General features: G+C 39.6%; 1 protein-coding gene across 3 annotated transcripts in view; it reads left to right on the forward strand.

The window, feature by feature from the left end:
• Positions 1-18,403, forward strand: part of FBXO38 (F-box protein 38) — an 89,755-nt gene that overhangs the window by 65,558 nt on the left and 5,794 nt on the right. For all 3 annotated transcript variants that reach the window (XM_006863849.1, XM_006863850.1, XM_006863848.1), the window contains 6 exons: positions 3,849-3,949; positions 4,180-4,282; positions 9,209-9,375; positions 13,505-13,650; positions 14,231-14,334; positions 15,742-15,855. In XM_006863849.1, the coding sequence (XP_006863911.1) occupies positions 3,849-3,949; positions 4,180-4,282; positions 9,209-9,375; positions 13,505-13,650; positions 14,231-14,334; positions 15,742-15,855 (735 nt within the window). The remainder of the gene's footprint in view (positions 1-3,848; positions 3,950-4,179; positions 4,283-9,208; positions 9,376-13,504; positions 13,651-14,230; positions 14,335-15,741; positions 15,856-18,403) is intronic.

Consider the following 18,403-nt stretch of genomic DNA (forward strand, 5'->3'; position numbering starts at 1 on the left):
TTGGAGGAGAATATTGAAAGTGCCATGGGCTGCCAAAAGAACCAATAGATCCATTTTGGAAGAAGTGAAGCAAGAGTGCTCCTTGGAGGCCAGCATGGCCAAACTTAGTCTCTCCTACTTCAGACATATTGTCAGGAGGGACCAGTCGCTGGAGAAGGATATCATGTTTGGTAAGGTGGAGGGTCAGAGAAAAAGAGCAAGACCCTCACCCAGATGCATTGGCCAAGTGGCAGCATCGATGGACTCAAGCGTGGCAACAATTGTGAGGTTGGCCCAGGGTAGGGCGGTGTTTCATACTGCTGTGCATAAGGTCACTATGAGTCGGTACCGATTTGATGGCACCTAACAACAACAACAATTGAATCATGAGAATTCTATCCCCATCTCTTTCACGAGACCCATCTAGACAAGATAAAAAATATCCATTAGGAATTCTACCTTCCCCTGCACACTGAAACTAATCTCCCTCTTGAACACACATAAAAGCCAGCCACTCCGTGCCTTGATAGCACCACCACCACCTCCCCCTGATTTTACGTAGCTAGTGTATAAGTTGCCCATCTCTATCAACCCTATATACCAAGGGGATAGGCTTGATCCTTGATGTGAAGACTCCTTCCTTCTCAGCTGATATTTTGAGCTACTCTGTCCGTAAGTATAGGTCTAGTTCATCAAATTGTAGCAAGTTACAATGAATTCCTTTACCAAATTTCTTTATCTTCCTCTAGTTGAGCTTTCAGCCCCAGATTTTGATGAATTAAAGAGTAGGGAGAGAGCAATCCAAAAAGGAGAGAGGTTTGAAAATTAGATTACAAAAACAGAATGCTAATTAAAAGACTACAGAGCTCTGTTAGTATAGTGGTTACAAGTAGGGCTGATGACATCAATGTCAGCATTTCAAAACCACCAGCAGTTCCATGGGTGAAAGATGAGGCTTTCTGCTCCCATAAAGATTTACAGCCTTAGAAAACCTATGCAGGGTTGCTATGAGTTGGAACCAACTCTGTGGTATACCACCACCACCAATTAAAAGACTGATTTAAGTACTATTAATGGAGAAACAGAAGCAGACCTTTATGTTTTTGCTTTTGTGGTGCTGTAAGAGAGCCAGAACGTATGAGTAATAGCAGGTTGCTGAATTTTGGCTTTCAGATGAAATATGCTCCCTTTAGAAGATTCCTTGTCTATGAAGGTAATCAGATTTATATATAATGAAATTTCTTCAGGAATACTGTGGCACTTTTATGCCTTTACTGGGTTGACCACATGAAATAGTTTTGATACTATTTCTGGAATGCCAGGATTCTGAACACTTTCAGGGGCCTCAGGAAGTTTCAAGGGTAGGGACTCTTGGGGTCCTTTTTAGGCTTCAATCAAAGTGGTGATGGTGTGCCATGGAGTCAGTTCTGACTTACAGCCACCCTACATAGGGTTCCCAAGGCTGTAAATCTTTACAGGAGCAGAAAACCTCATCATTCTGCTGTGGAACTGCTGGTAGTTTCAAACTGCTGACCATGAGGTTAGTAGCCTAACTCGTAACCACTACACTACCAGATCAAAGCAGCTGCTTTCATTTGTTTCACATAATGGAAATTCACCTGGTGAAGACAATGATTCTGGTGTGTGAAAATCACAGACTAGATTTCTGGAGTTCCTCTTAGCCCCTTGTTGTTAAGTGCCATTGAGTTGGTTCCAACTTGTAGCAACTGTCTATAGGATTTCCAAGGAGTGGCTGGTGAGCTTGAACCACTGTCCTTGTGGTCCAAACTGACCTAGCAGTCCAGTGCATTATCCCATAGCACCACACCAGGACTCCATTTAGCCCCTAGTCCTTGGGAATGTGCAGTGTTTGCACCTCCTTTGTCACTCTCTGTTTGTAATCATATTTACTATTACAGAATCACCAAGTGAAATGTTGATAATCTATGTAGTTGTTGCTGTTAAGTGCTGTTGCATAGTTCTGACTCATAGGGACCCTGTATAGAGTTTCCAAGGAGCGGCTAGTGACTTTGACTAATACTATGTACTAATCTAGCTGTTGCTGCTACTAAGTGCAGTTGAGTTGGTTCTGACTCATAACGACCCTGTATAGAGTTACCAAGGAGCGGCTGGTAAGCTTGAACTGCTGTCCTTGTGATTCCAACCAACTTTGCAGTCCACCACATTAACCCACAGCACCACACAGGACTCCAGTCTAGCAGTAGTATATATTATATATGTGTGTGTATTTATATAGACACAGATACTATACATGTACATGTATGTGAGACACAGATTCATGAAGGTCAACCTCATTCCATGTAATACATGCTTTGCTATAATATGGCTAAGTATAACAAATGAGGACAATTGGTTTTATTTATTTTTCTTAAAATGAAATACGTATGTGCTGGTAAAGTTTTAGAGATGAGCTTAGAACTGATAACATCGAGACAACATTTGCTATAGTTATATTATGATTTTTTAGATAATTTCTTAGTTATGAGTATTAATAACCAGGGCTTGGCAAATGACATATTGTGGACTTTCCAGCAGAGCAGTTGGCACCAGATTGCCTGATTTGACTCCTAGTTCTAATACTTACACCTTGGCAACCTATGCCTTTCTGTGCCTGTTTTCTAATCTGTAAAATTAGGACAGAATCAATCGATCATAGAGGGCTGTTAGCAGGCTTAAATGAGTTGATCCTAGTAAGGCCGTAGAACAGTGCCTGACATAGTCAGTGCTCAGTAAATATTCGTTAACTCCATTTGCAGGCCTGTGGTGTAGTCAGTCAGTAAATATTGAGTGCCAGTTCAGTAAATGTTCATTTTAGCACAATGCTAGTGGTTCACATTTAAGACAGTGCTGTTGCCTTCAAGAAGCTTTTAATTTAAACAGAGAGATAAAACAATTATAGGAGGAGATAGAGAACAATATGGAATGTTTGGGGGGGATTCAAGGTGAGTTGTTATAGTAGGTGACATTTGAGCTGGACCATACAGAAACGGGTGGTAGTTCATAAAGTGAAGTCAGCTAAGGCACTCTGGTCAGAAGCAGGGGGAGTTCTTAATGGCTTCAAAGACATAGTAATGAGAGGTGAGAACAATACAGGGTAGAATATAATTGTGAATTAATGGGCCTAAATCATAATTCCAAATGTCAGGGATTGAATTATATTTGCTAAGCAATGAGCAATGATTTAAACCTTTTTTGTTTATGACAGAAGTTTGTGAGTATGTTGTTAAGTGCCATGGAGTCGGTTCTGACTCATAGTTGTTAAGTGCCATGGAGTCGGTTCTGACTCATAGCAAACTTGTATAGAGTTTCCAAGGAGCAGGTGGTGAATTTGAACCGCCTACCTGGTGGTTCAAAATGACCTTGCGATCTAGTACTTTATAATATTTAGATATATTGAAGCAGTGTAATTAGAGACAAGAATATAGATTGTTTGAATGGCTGAGATATGAAAAGGAATGTTATGTTTGATAAAATGAAAGATGACCGTGCTTTGGAACCAAACCAAAATTCACTGCCATCGAGTTGATTGTGACTCATAGAGACCCTGTAGCTCAGAGTAGAGCTGCTCCTTAGGATTTGCAAGACTGCAAATCTTTATGGAAGCCAACTGGCACATCGTTATCACACAAAGCGCTGGTAGGTTCAAACCACCAACCTTTTGATCTGTGGCTGAGCACTTTGTTTTGGAACTGTTGATTGGAAATAGTGATCTGATTGTATTCCTTTAGGAATGTAGCCATAGATTTGGGAGTTGCCTGGTTAAAGTTTGTACATATGCAACTGAATGTGCTCTGTGGAAGCCAAGAAAGCAAGGCTAAACTGCGGATATTTGTCTTTGCCTTTTCTAGAGGTTGCCAAAACAAAGCCACGCCATGCTCTGAAGCGGAAGCGAACAGCAGATAAGTCCACCAGTACCAGTGATCCTGTGATTGAGGATGACCATGTACAGGTAAAAAAGCAAAAGAGCTAACAAGCTTTCACTGTCCTTTCTCATACTGACCAGGTTCTTGCGTAATGCAAAGGAACTACATTCCCCATCTTTACGTAGTTTTTGTCTGAAAGAGAAGTTGGTAGCAGCTGTTTCTCTGTTGTATCAGTGAAAACATTTATATAACCTGAAACAACAACAAAAAAATTTGACCCACTCACATGGAATTCCTTGAACTTTACTCTTTATAGGTCCTTGTATTAAAATCTAAAAATCTTGTTGGAGTCACTATGACCAACTGTGGAATCACAGATCTAGTGCTAAAAGACTGCCCCAAGATGATGTTCATCCATGGTATGTATCAGACCTTGACATACAAGAAAATCATTTCTAAGTTTAAAAAATTATGGACTCATATATACTACAGCTATATCACTATATTGTTGTTTTCATTATGTTGTGTTCTTTTTTAGTTTTACTCTTGTTTTGTGGTTTTCAAAGGACTACTTTATAGTATCTGTGACAGTTCATTGCAGACACTTCATCTTTTGAAATAGCCTTTCCTCCAGTCAGAAGATTATTGTTACCTGATTTGTTAGAGTGGATTAACAACATGGATGGGCTTGGGAGCCAGGTAGACTTCAGCTTGAATCTTGGCTCTCCTATTTGCCAGCTGTGTGATGTTGGAGTACCTTTTGTGCTCTGCATTTGATTGACATGATCAATCATATCTTCAGTTCATGGCATGTTATCATACGCTACTTTTCTTTATAGTCCCATTTACCCATCATTGCCAGCCCCGTTTCACCCACCATCTATACTCATGCGAATATATGTGTGCTTCCAGTCTACTTTTCACGCTTGATCTTACATACTTGTCTGTGAACAAGGACATTGTTTTAAATGAGTCTTAAAAGTTTTGATGTGTAAAACATACTGTCATGATATATATATTTTTCCCCTATTCATAATTTGGCATACTTTGGTATCTATCCATGTAAAAATTTTGACTTCTAACTTGTTCGTCTTAGAATTTTATATTTTTAATAACTTAGTTTTATATTTTATATAACTAGGCAACTTACATATTATATATTCCATGTTCGTTTTCTTTAATTTGTACAGTATGCACCATACTCTTTACATCAAGGTTAAATGTAATAATCGGTTTGTGTGTATACATGTTTTATATATTTATTATATCACATGTGCACACACACACATTGTATGGGGTCTGACCTTTAATGAAACCCTAACCAGAGCCATCAAGTTGATTCCTACTCATAGCAACCCTGTTGTTGTTAAGTGCATTGGAGTCGGTTGCAACCCACAGCAATCCTGTATAGGGTTTCATAGGAACAGCTGGTGAGCTTGAACCGCCGACCTTGCAGTTCAAATGGCTTTGCAGTCTGGCGCATTAACCCACAGCGCCACACCAGTGGTCCATAGCAACCCTATATAGGGTTTTATCTTTTTTTTTTTTTTAATGTTTATTGTGAATTATGTGATAGTTTACATGGGAGAACATTAGCTTTACGTTCATCCTATCGTATATATCGTTTCATTGCCATGGGTACAATCTCCTCCATGCATCATCAACTAACCAAAGGATACACACTGCAAGCCTGCCCCCTGGTTGCTGGGTCTAGAGTCCCCAGCCACTCCATCTTTCCACGTCATCATCTCTGCCTCCATCTCTGGCATCACTGCTTCTCTGGGTAGGGTCTTGCACTCCGCTCTTCTCCCTTGATAGTTCCAGGGACCTCCACTCCTGGACTGCAAAGTCAATCACTCCCCTTCTTGCACTACAAAACATCCATCTTTACATTTCCAACCCTCATAGTCAGTCCTGATAACAATTATTCACCATTGTACCACAAGGGACCTATCCCCATCTCCTTTCATTGGACCCACCCAGACAGATTGGATACTACTCAGTGGAAATTCTACCTTCCTCTGTGCCCTCTGGATCTAGGCTCCCTCTTGAAGCTTGCAAGCCAGTCACTTCTTGCCTTTGTAGCCTCCCCTCCCCCAATTTTGGGTAGCCAGTGTCCAAGTGGCCCATCCCTTGTGTCTAGAGGGGGGGCGGGGGAATGATCCTCGCTGTAAAGACTTTTTCCTTCTTTTGAGCTACTGCATCCGTAGGTATAGGTCAAGTTCATCAAATTGTATCAGATTACTTTTTTTTTTTTTTTTTTTTTAACTCTTCTTGCATCTTCTAGTTGAGCTCTGATCATCCAGTCATTGAAGCCAAGTGGAGTGGGTATTAGCTGCAAGTGTGGGTGTTCTTATGCATATGCCCTCTCTTCTTATTAGCTGGACACTTCACTCTCCACTCTAGTCCTCTGTGGCTATGTCACTGACTCTGGGCCCAAGAGTCCCAAGGTCTTGCCACACTGCTGGCCAACCAGGTCTCCACCCGGGTTCACAGGAGTCTACTGAACGTTGTAGGTCCTAGCCCGCAGCTTCATTGCTGCTTTTCCCTCACTTCCCCTTATCGGTGACGAATGTTGTCACCAGAATGCATGTCTGCTCGTGTATTCCCATTGAGTGTTAGTCTTGGAAAGGGGTTTGTCCTGAGGGGACCTGACCACTGCCTTGATGTCTCCTGGGCGAGCAACTTGCTTGTTCTTGTTGTAATCAGTCGACTGCAGTGTTTAATCGTTAAAGGAGCAGGCAACCTAATCTTTCACCCACAGAATAGCAGGTGGATTTGAACCACCAGCCCACTCTTATCCCGCAGCACCCCCTTAATATAAAAACCTGTTGTGGTTATTGTTAAGTGCCTTCGAGTTAATTCTGATTCACAGCGACCCTGTATAGGGCTTCCGAAGAGCAGCTGGTGAATTTGAACCAGACCTTGCAGTTTCAAACTGACCCTGCAGTCCAGTGCATTATCCTACAGAGCCACACCGGTTAAGTGCTGTCAGATTGCTTTTGACTCATGGGTTTCTGAGACTAAATCTTCACAGTCTCATCTTTGTCCTGTGGAGTGACTGGTAGGCTTAAAGCACTGACCTTGTGGTTAGCAATTCAGTGTTTATCCTACAGAGCCACTGCACTGTTAATAAAAGCCTAGTAAATGTGAATTATATGAGTATTGCAAAAACCATTAAAGGATTAAAAATATGTATATTATGGAATTTTCTTTTATTTGTACTTAACCTTTGATATTACTAGTAAACTAAACAAAGAAAACCCATAAATGGATACTTATCAAACATTTTGTCCTAAGCTAGGAGAATTTCAGGTAAAATCAAACTGAGGTTTAGACACCACCTCCTCTCCTCTAAATTCTAGAAGACTCTAACCCCCATGTATTTTACCCTGATAAAGTAGTGCTTTTCTCCAACCTATCCAGTGAGGTCTTTGTCCTAAAACATCTAATAAATTACTACCTCCTTTTGAAATTTTCTTTTAAAATAGAACATGGACTCTGTAAAAGCACAGCAACTATAATACCAGGGAGCCATAACCTAGCCTTATAGTAGCCCGGGAAGAGCTTTTCTTCTGCCACCAGCAGCCCCCTGCCTCTGAGCTTTGAGAATTTCACACTAACCCTTCAGACTCTGCTGGTTGGCTTTATTCCTTTATCTACTCTGAGGTCTCTGAGAATCTGACTAGTTTTTACCTTTTGCATTTGACATTGGCAATTATCAACATGTCCTCTTCCACCAAGTGGTGAATAATGTGCCCTTAAACCAAATAGTTACCTTAGTATAAACACTGGCCTGCCATCCACTCTAAAGGAGAAAGATGAGTCTGTCTGTTCCTGTAAAAATACACAGTCTTGTTAGCCCTAAAGAGCATTTCTATTCTGTCCTATAAAATCAATATGAATTGAGTCAGTGGCAGTGGTTTTTGTTTTTTAAAAAAATATGGAACAGAGAATCTTAGCTAAGTAGCTCAGTTTCTAGATACCATACCAGCTGATAAAACAACTATATGAGATTAGACCTGATCTTAGCCATGTTTGGTGTAGAGTCATTGGACCCTTCTACTGTCTAGCCTTCTCCCTCTTTCTTCCCTTTCTTCCTCCAATACCACGTCCTCCTCCTTCCACCATGTCACAGAATAAGGAGCTTAAAATGAGCCTGAATGGCCAATGACTTGCTCAGTGTTCAAACATCAGAGTTAGCTACAAAGCAAAGATAACGTTTGGGTCAGGGATATTACAGAAGGTGTCTTTATGAAATGTTTAAAAGATAGGGCATATCAGCCATATGGTATATAATTCCATTTGATCCTCTCACCTGCATGGAATCACAATAAAATCTGCAGTAAAAATTAAAATATGTTGAAATTTGAGATAACAAAAGGGAAGAGATATTTTTCTGAAGTTAGTATTGCAGTTTGGTGTACTTATAATCACAGTTACTTACCTCTGTGACCTCACATTTCATGCATTAAACGAAAAGGACATTCATCATATGTTAAAGCATTGGTGTTCACTAGAAATTTCTACAGTGATAGAAATGTTGGATATTGACATTGTTCAATCTAGTAGCCACTAGCCAGCTAGCTACATAGGACTTTTGAGCACTTGAAATGTGGCTAGTGCCTAAGAACTGAATTTTAGTATTGTTAAGTTTCAGTTAGCATAATTTAAATGGCAACCATATTGAACTATATAGTTTTACAATAAACTACCCAAAGAGTTTGTTTTTTCCCCCCAAAATTTTGCTTTTGTACTTAAGATAGGAATTAAAATGATCAACTCTGTCCATTTCATGTGAATGAATGTAAGATAATATATGTGATTTGGTCTATGTTTGTTTAATTAATACTCATAAAGTTGTGTGTTAATACTTGTATCATTGATTCCTTTCAATAAATTTTTAACAATTCCTTGTGTGGCGCTACAGGATAATGCGCTGGACCACAAGGTCGGTGGTCCAAACCCACCAGCCACTCCTCGGAAACAGGGTCATTATGAGTCGGAACTGACTTACTGACACTTAACAACAACAACAGGTTTAAGCAAGCTGTTTTCCTTAGTTTCCTGGACAGTAAAATCTTAGACAGAAAAAGGTACCTTAATGTCCCTTCAAACATGAAATTTACCATCTTCTTCAGCTTGAAAGTTTCAAGTAATTTTATTAACTGTGATTTGTATTCTGTGACAGTACTTGACCTATGTTAAATATACTCACAACTGTAGTATTTTTTGCTAATATAAGTTGGGCCAATCCTCCAAAGATGATTCCAAATAGGCTATCTACCCCTCTATTATTTTGTGTAAATTTTTAAGTAGAACTTACCATTGTTTTCATTCTTTAGCTACGAGGTGCAGGGTTCTGAAACATTTAAAAGTAGAAAATGCACCAATTGTAAACCGATTTGACTATGCACAATGCAAGAAACTGAATATGGATCAGGTACTAGACCAAATACTGAGGATGCCTCCTGAGAGAAACCGCATCATATATCTACGACCCATGCAGCAGGTAATGAGCTCTTTGCCTTTTGGTGATCCACATGTTGTCTGTGATGATTTCACTTTAATTTTCCCCTGGAGTTTCCACTTTGCAGAGTTGACATTTATTCATTTGTTTTGCCCATAGTCATGACTCTTTAGTTTCTGTGACTTGTCAATCTTATTTAATGTATCTCTACTGGATTTTTGAAATCAGGAAAGGTGGGTGTTAGTGTTGTGTTCTTTCACCATACCTACTCAATCTGTATGCTGAGCAAATAATCCGAAAAGCTAGATTATGTGAAGAACCTGGCATCAGGATTGGAAGAAGGCTTATTAACAACCAGTGAAATGTAGATGATATAACCTTTCTGAAAGCAAAGAGGACTTAAAAGACAAGCTGATGAAGATCAAAGACTACAGCCTTCAATATGGATTGTACCTCAGTGTAAAAATAAAAATCCTCATGACAATTGGACAAAAATCTGAAGTTGTCGAAGACTTCATTTGCTTGGATAATCAACACTCATGGAAGCAGCAGTCAAGAAATCAAATGATGTATTGCTTTAGGCAGATCTGCAAAAGAATCCTTAAAGTGTTAAAAAGCAAAGGTATAAGTTTGAAGACTAAAGTGTGTCTGCCCTAAGCCATGGTATTTTTAAGCACATCATATGTATGTGTAAGTTAAACAATGAATAAGGCAGCCTGTGGAAGAATCGATACATTTGAGTTATGATGTTGGCAAAGAATATTGAAATGCCATGGACTGCCAGAAGAATAAACAAATCTGTGTTAGAAGAATTACAGGCAGAATGCCCCTTAGAAGTAAGGATAGTGAGAAGGATGGTGAGACTTTGTCTCTTGTACTTTGGACATGTTGTCAGGAGTGGCCAGTCCCTAGAAAAGGACAACATGCTTGAAAAAGGGAAGGGTCATCAAAAAAGAGGAAGACCTCCAACAGATGGATTGACACCTAAAAACAACAGCTAGATTTTTGTAAAGTTTTCAGCACATTGAATGATTAGGAGAGTTGTTACGAAACAAGTTTCTATACTGATTAACAGGTACTTGTGGGTAAGAGCGTAGACTCTGGTTTCAAACTGCCTGATTCAGTTTCTGGCTCTCGAACCTGGAGTAAGTTGTGTTCTATGTTTTACTAAGTTCGTCTGTAAAATTACAAAATAATATTACACTTAGGGTTGTTGTAACATTTAAATAAATATGTGTGGAGAGTCCTGGTGTGGCACTGTGGGCCAAAGTACTGAACCACAAGGTCAGTTTGAATCACAAAATTGGTGGTTCAAACTCACCAGTCGCTCCTTGGAAACCCTATGAGTTGGAATTGACTTGGCACTTAACAACAACAACCACAACAAAATGTGTGAAGTGCTTAGAACAGTTCCTGGTATATAGCAAGCAATCATATAATAGGTGCTGGACCAAGGTCAGCATTTCAAACCCACCAGCTGCTTTTGGCAACCCTATGAGTTGGAACTGACATGATGGCACACAACCACCACACTCTTATCATTACTATTAAAAGTAAGCATTGTATATGAGGCTCTGAACTTGAAAAAAGGAGTGTACAGGAAGTAGTAAACAACTCTTGCAATCTGTGTTTGATCCTGGTTCCAAAATAGTTTTAAATTCAGCTGATCATTTATTGTGTCTATAATTTGCTTTGTACTGAAAAATGCATGACATCATCCTTTCAAGTTTGAAGGAGTTAAACTTTTATGCCACTAAAATGGCAGGATTAAGTTTCCTAAATAGAAATAGGGAAGAGAACAATCCATGAGAGGAAAGAAATTTGAGAAACAAAAAATCGAGGAGATGAGAAAATGTGCTTTTTCTTTAGAATGAGTAATAGTTTAGTTTGAGTATATATATATATTAATTACACTATAAGAATCCCTGGGTGGTGCAAATGGTAAATGATTTTGGCTACTAACCAAATTATTTGAAGTTGGAGCCTATCCAGAATTACCTCAGAAGAAAGGTGATCTTCCTCTGAAAAAGTCAGCCATTAAAAATCTGATGGAACACAATTCTGTTCGGATGCACTTGAGGGCGCCATGAGTCAAAATGGACTTGACAGCAGTGGTTTTTATTAATACTTAGATCTGTACAGAATACGTGCAGAAGTGGAATCCTGAGACTACCTGAATCAGGATTCTGTGATTTAATCGGCATTTACATCAACACTCATGGAAGCAGCAGTCAAGAAATCAAACGACATATTGCATTAGGCAAATCTGCTGCATAAGACCTTTTTAAAGTGTTGAAGAGCAAAGATGTCAGCTTGAGGACTAAGGTGTGCCTGACCTAAGCCATGGTATTTTCAGTAACCTCATATGCAGGCAAAAGCTTGATAGTGAATAAGGAAGACTGTAGAAGAATTGATGCATTTGAGTTATGGTGTTGGAGGAGAATATTGAAAGTACCACGGACTGCCAAAAGAACAAAACAGGTCTGTGTTGGAAACAGTAGAGCAGAGTGCTCCTTAGTGGCCAAGATGGCCAGACTTCGTCTCTCATATTTTGGACATATTGTCAGGAGGGACCACTGGCTGGAGAAGGACATCATGCTTGATAAGGTGTAGGGTCAGAGAAAAAAGAAGAAGACCCCCAGCGAGATGGATTGGCAAAGTGGCAGTGTCAATGGGCTCAAGTGTGGCAAAAATTGTGAGGTTGGCCCAGGACTGGACAGTGTTTCATTCTGTTGTGCATAGGGTCGCTGTGAGTTGGTACTGACTCGATGGCACCTAACAACAACAACAACAATATATATGACTAAACAAAATCCATTGTGAGTGACTTGATTCCAACTCATAGCCATCCTACAGGATAGATTAGAACTATTCAATAAGATTCCAAGGCTATACATCTTTAAGGAATTAAATTGCCACATCTCTTTCTCTCGAACAGAGCATGGGAACACTGAATGTTTTAAAATTGGGAAAGGTGTGTGACAAGGTTGTGTTCTTTCACCATACTTATTCAGCCTGTATGCTGAGCAAATAATCTGAGAAGCTGGGTTATATGAAGAAAAACATGGCATCAGGATTGGAGGAAGACTCATTAAACAACCTGCAATATGCAGATGATACAACCTTGCTTGCTGAAAGTGAAGAGGACTTGAAACATTTACTGATGAAGATCAAAGAACACTATTTTCGGTATGGGTTGCATCTCAATGTCAAGAAAATAAAAATCCTCACCACTAGAGCAATAAACAACATTCTTATCAATGGAGAAAAGATTGAAGTTGTCAAGGACTTCATTCTTCTTGGATCAACTATCAACACTCGTGGAAGTAGCAGTCAAGAGATCAGACGACGTATTGCATTGGGCAAATCTGCTGCACAGTAACTTTTTAAAGTGTTGAAGAGCAAAGATGTCAGCTTGAGGACTAAGGTGCGCCTGACCCAAGCCATTGTGTTTTCAATAGCCTCATATGGATGCGAAAGCTGGACAGTGAATAAGGAAGACCGTAGAAGAATTGATGCCTTTGAGTTGTGGTGTTGGAGGAGAATACTAAAAGTGCCATGGACTGCCAAAGAACCAATAGATCTGTTTTGGAAGAAGTGCAGCCAGAGTGCTCCTTGGAGGTCAGGATGGCTAAACTCCGTCTCATACTTTGGACATATTGTCAGGAGAGAACAGTCACTGGAGAAGGGTGTCATGTTGGGTAAGATGGAGGGTCAGAGAAAGAGTGGAAGACCCCTAATGAGATGGATTGGCCAGGTGGCATCATTGATGACGTCAAGTGTGGCAGTGGTGGTGGGGTTGGCCCAGGATCGGACATTGTTTCGTTCTGCTGTGCATGGGGTCACTATGAGTCGGTTCTGACTCGATGGCACCTGACAACAACTCTCCTATGGGAACACTGACCTTTGGGTTAGCAGAGGAGTGCTTTACCCATTGCACCAAGACTCCTATTTATGTAACAGTGAACGCTAAGTCACTGTTCTTGCTGGACAGAGATTCTCCTAAGCCTTGTTTCCAGCATGACAAGCTCTGTTCAGGACTGACTGTGAGTACTTGGTTCTCAAAGTGAATTTTCACATTAGCTGAGATTTTTTCAATTGAGGGCCCCTGTAAAGAATGTTTAAGCTGTAGTAGTTTAATTACTAAGGCTCTTTCTGTTGTTTTCCGTAGGTGGACACGCTAACTTTGGAGCAGAAGCTATTCAGCGGTCCTTACCCTTATCACATCTGCATCATCCATGAATTTAGTAATCCTCCCAATGTCCGGAACAAGGTGCGCATTCGCAGCTGGATGGATACTATAGCAAACATCAACCAGTAAGTCACTGCCTACCAGGAGCAAATCCCATTTACTCCTTATTTCAAATGACTTGCTCTGGGCTTCCCAGGCAATCTTGGAATAATGATAAACATTTGTGAGAAGGGGGAAAAGGATTTAAAGCTAAAAATTGTACGTATAGATTACTTTGATAAGTTTTTTATTTTACCTGTGGAGAAAAGCGGTAATAGATGAGTGCCCATATATATTTGACTTTATATATGGAAAAGAGATCCAGAAGAAGGAAATATTAAAGAATGCAATGTTTTATATCATCAGGAAATTGACCTTCCTATACATTTCTTATAATACATTGTATTCAGTACCTACTCTCATGACATTTGCTTAGAGAGTAGCTTGCTTTCTTAGCTTGTGATTTTGAAGAGACTGAAGAAAGTAATTTTCACTCTTCTAGACTTGTATTCTTGTCTGAGTGTCTGATACTTCTGTTAGTTATTTGCTATATTGTTTGAGCTAGATGTTTAGTAGCATCTGGGCCTGAAACAATATTGTCATTTCACCTCACACACCAACATTTTTTCAGTTTTGTAATTTTTATTAATTTCCTGTTGCCTACAGAGAGCTGATTAAGTATGAATTCTTTCCTGAAGCTACTCGAAGTGAAGAGGACTTAAAAAAGTACCCAAAGTACCCCTGGGGAAGAGAAATCTATACATTAGAAGGTGAGTGTTGACAGGTCATGGGAAAGCTGTAAGTAGCTATTTATTAACCAAATGGAGAGATATGCCTTTGGAATTATATATGAATGGGAGCTGTACACTTTGTCAAAACAACGGATCACTTGCAGCAGGGACCAGATGAATATTGTTCTTCTTGTATGCGACTTTACATTCCCTAGAATAAGAAGCAGTGTTGGAAAATGAAGAAATCCCCCAAAACCAGACCCACTGCTATCTAGTCGCTTCCAATTCATAGGAATACATAGGCAGGAGTGAGTAGAACTGCTTCTTAGGGTTCGTAGACTATCTGTCATTACAGGAGCAACAACACCGTCTTTCTTCTTCGGAGCAGCTTGTGTTGGAACCACTAACCTTGTGACAGCGGCTCAACACCTAACCCATAGTATGGAAAAATTGAAAATTAGTGTTTTTTGAGATTTAAAAGTGATTTGAGGTGTCACTTGATTCAATGTCTCTATTGTTTATATAAATATAAAAGTATGTATATATTTGCAAGTATAATGTTGTTGTTAAGTGCTGTAGAATTGGTTCAGATTCGTAGTGACCCTGTATAGGGTTTCAGGGGCTTTAAGTCTTCACAGGAGCAGAAAGCCTCATCTTCTTCCCACCAAGTGGCTATCAGGCTCAAACCATGGACCTATGGCTTACAGTCCAGTGCTTATCATATGGAGCCACCACCCTCCCACAAGTGTAATATTTGCTGTAGATATATATGGTGGTGGTGGTGGTTATATGCATCAAAAGTAGATGGAAAGAATACACAGAGTCACTGTACCACAAAGAATTGGTCTATGTTCAGTCATGTCAAGAGGTAGCGTATGATCAAGAACCGATGGTATTGAAGGAAGAAGTCCAAGAAGCACTGAAGATATTTGCAAAAAAGAAGGCTCCAGAAATGCATGGAATAACAATTGAGGTGTTTCAACAACAAATGCAATACTGAAAGTACTCACTCATTTATGCCAAGAAATTTGGAGGACAGTTACCTGGTCAACCAACTGCAGGAGATCTATCTGTATTTGTGCCCATTTCAAAGGAAGATTATACAGCAGAATGTGAAAATTATATATATAGTGTGTATGGTTTGAACCTCAAGGTTAGTGGCTCAAACTCACCAGTCACTCCTCCGAAACCCTACACAGGGTTGCTATGAGTTGGAACCAACTTGACAACACTGAACAATAACAACATATATATAATTTGCTTAATGAAAGCACAGAATAAGCAAATAGTGGTAAAGCAAGTATTGTAATGTACATCCCCTGGTCCAGTGCTTTTTTAACCATAGGATTATGAAAGTACATTTCAGACTTTGCACAGAAAATACTGCAGTATTTACCCCTGCCAGCACTTCTCCACCAGTAACACTAATACATCTTCTTCTTTTAGGTGTTGTGGATGGAGCTCCATATTCCATGATTTCTGACTTCCCTTGGCTGAGGTCACTGCGGGCAGCAGAACCCAACAGCTTCGCAAGATATGATTTTGAAGATGATGAAGAAAGTAATTATGACCCAACTTGACTTATATTCTCAAGTTTTTGAGTATAGTCTGTTTTGTTAGATATTTAATTTTTTTTTTTTTTAAAATAGATTTCCAAGTGAATATTATGTTATTTGCTTTTTGTCACTGTTTTACTTCTTCATATAAACTCTATGTTTCTAAAGTAGGCAGTCAGTTGACTTAAAAGGAAAATACAATGATTGCTAAGGAAGGATCCTTTCTGTCCTCTAGATTTTTGTATTACCTGCATGTTTGTATTTTGTGACTTTTTATTCAAGAGTTTATTAGCTATATTGATTAAAACGTATCCCAGTGATCCTAACTCTTCTGTTAAAATATGAGCTGTTTGTTGTTTGGTATATGTGGGAAATGATCGTGAAAATTTATACAAGTGTGGAAGTTTCCAGGGAAACTTGAAGGAACTTTCTCATATAGTTTTGCTTTGTTGTGGTCCTGTTAGGAGTCCTGGTGTAGCACTGTGGATTACTTAATGCACTGGACTGCAAGATCCGTCTGAACCGCAAGGTCGGCGGTTCCAGCTTAACAGCTGCTCCTTGGAAACCCTATACAGCGTCGCTTGCTATGAGTCGGAACTGATTCAACAGCACTTAACAACATCAACCACGGTGTGGTGCTGTGGGGTAAAACACAGACTGCATGGTCGGTTTGAACCACAAGGTTGGCGGTTCAAACTCACCAGCCACTCCTTGGAAACCCTGTACAGGATCTATGAGTTGGAACCAACTCAAAGGCACTTAACAACAATATATGTAAGCACACTTGAATATTCATTTGCAACCAGAGTTGTTAAAAAGCATTTTATGAAGTGAATTTCATGGATTACATGTATATACAACTTACCTCTCTCGCATACTGGTTTCACCTTGGGCCTTTTAATCATGTGACCTATCTTAGGCCAACATGGTATCTGAGAGTGCTTCAAAAATTTCATGAAAACCTGGAATTATAAGAAAAGGAACTTTTTCCATGGACTTTCTGAAGCCCCTTCAGATAACTACAGTAATTGAGAACCATCCTTTGCGGTGTTCATCCATCCATTGTTGTTGTTTCAGAAAAACACTATGCACAACCAAATGAAGCATGCACAGTCCTGCAGCATCCTCACAATCCGCCTATGTTTGAACCTTTGTAGCCACAGTGTCAATTCATCTTCTTGAAGGTCGTCTTCGTTTTCATTGACCTTCACTTTACCAACCATGCTGCGCTTTTCTAGGAACTGGTCCTTCCTGATTACATGTCCAAAGTACTGCAGACAAAGTCTCGCCATCCTTTCTTCTAAGGAGCATTCTTCCAAGGTTGATCTCGTTTGTTTTTCTGACAGTATTCTTTACATTCGATTCAAATGCATCAGTTCTTCTTCATTCCTCCTTATTCATTGTCCCGCTTAACCATGCATGAGTTGATTGAAAATGTCATGACTTGGGTCAGGTGACATCTTTGCTCTGTAACACTTTAAAGAGGTCTTTTGCAGTAGATTTGCCCAATGCAATATGTCATTTAATTTCTTGACTGCTGCTTTCATGAGTGTTGACTGCATATTCAAGTAAAATGAAATCCTTGCAACTTGAATATTTTCATGTTTGTCATGATGTTGCTTATTGGTCCAGTTGTGAGGATTTTGGTTTTCTTTATGTTAAAGTGTAATCTATATTGCAGGCTATACTCTTTGAGTGTCGTAAGTAAATGCTTCAAGTCCTCTTCACTTTCATCAAACATGGTTGTGCCATCTGCATATTTTAGGTTGTTAACGAACCTTTCTTCCATCCTGATGCTACATTGTTCTTCATATAATCCAGTTTCTTGGATTTTGTGCTCAGCACACAGATTGAGTAAGTATGGTGCAAGGATACAACCCTGGCACATACCTTTCCTGACTTTAAGCCAGTCAGTGTCCCCATGTATTAGAAGAACTACCTCTTAGTCTATAGACAGATAATGAAGGAACATACTGTTCTTTGCAATGTTATCAATAATTAGATATGATCCACACAGTTGACTGTCTTTGCATGCTCAGTAAAGTACAGGGAACCATCTTTTTATTCATAATGTTTTCACTGACCACTTTTTCAGAAGGAGATTGCCAGGTCCTTCTCCTTAGTCTTTCTTCATGTGGAAGCTCCATAAACACCTTCCCACCGTGGGTGACCGTGCTAATATTAGTGTCATTGCTTCCAGCATCACAGTGATAACAGTCACCACAACAAACTGGAAGACAAATGATGTCAGAGATCCATCTGACATCAACAGCAATATACATTCTTTGATATCCTCCTCTGAATCCACTTGAATTTCTGGCATGCCCCTGTCTCAGTACTGCTGCAAACATTTTTTAATTATCCTCAGCAAAATTTTACTTGTGTGTGATATTAATGATGATGTTGTTGTTGTTAAGTGCCCTGTATAGGGTTTTTGAGGAGTGACTAATAGATTTGAACCATCGATCTTGTGGTTCAAACCAACCTTGTGGTCCAGGGCATTATCCTGCAGTGCCACACCAGGACTCTGATATGAATGACATTGTTTTGAT

This window comes from Chrysochloris asiatica, unplaced genomic scaffold (genome assembly GCF_000296735.1).
Source record: "Chrysochloris asiatica unplaced genomic scaffold, ChrAsi1.0 scaffold00057, whole genome shotgun sequence".
NCBI lineage: Eukaryota > Metazoa > Chordata > Mammalia > Afrosoricida > Chrysochloridae > Chrysochloris > Chrysochloris asiatica.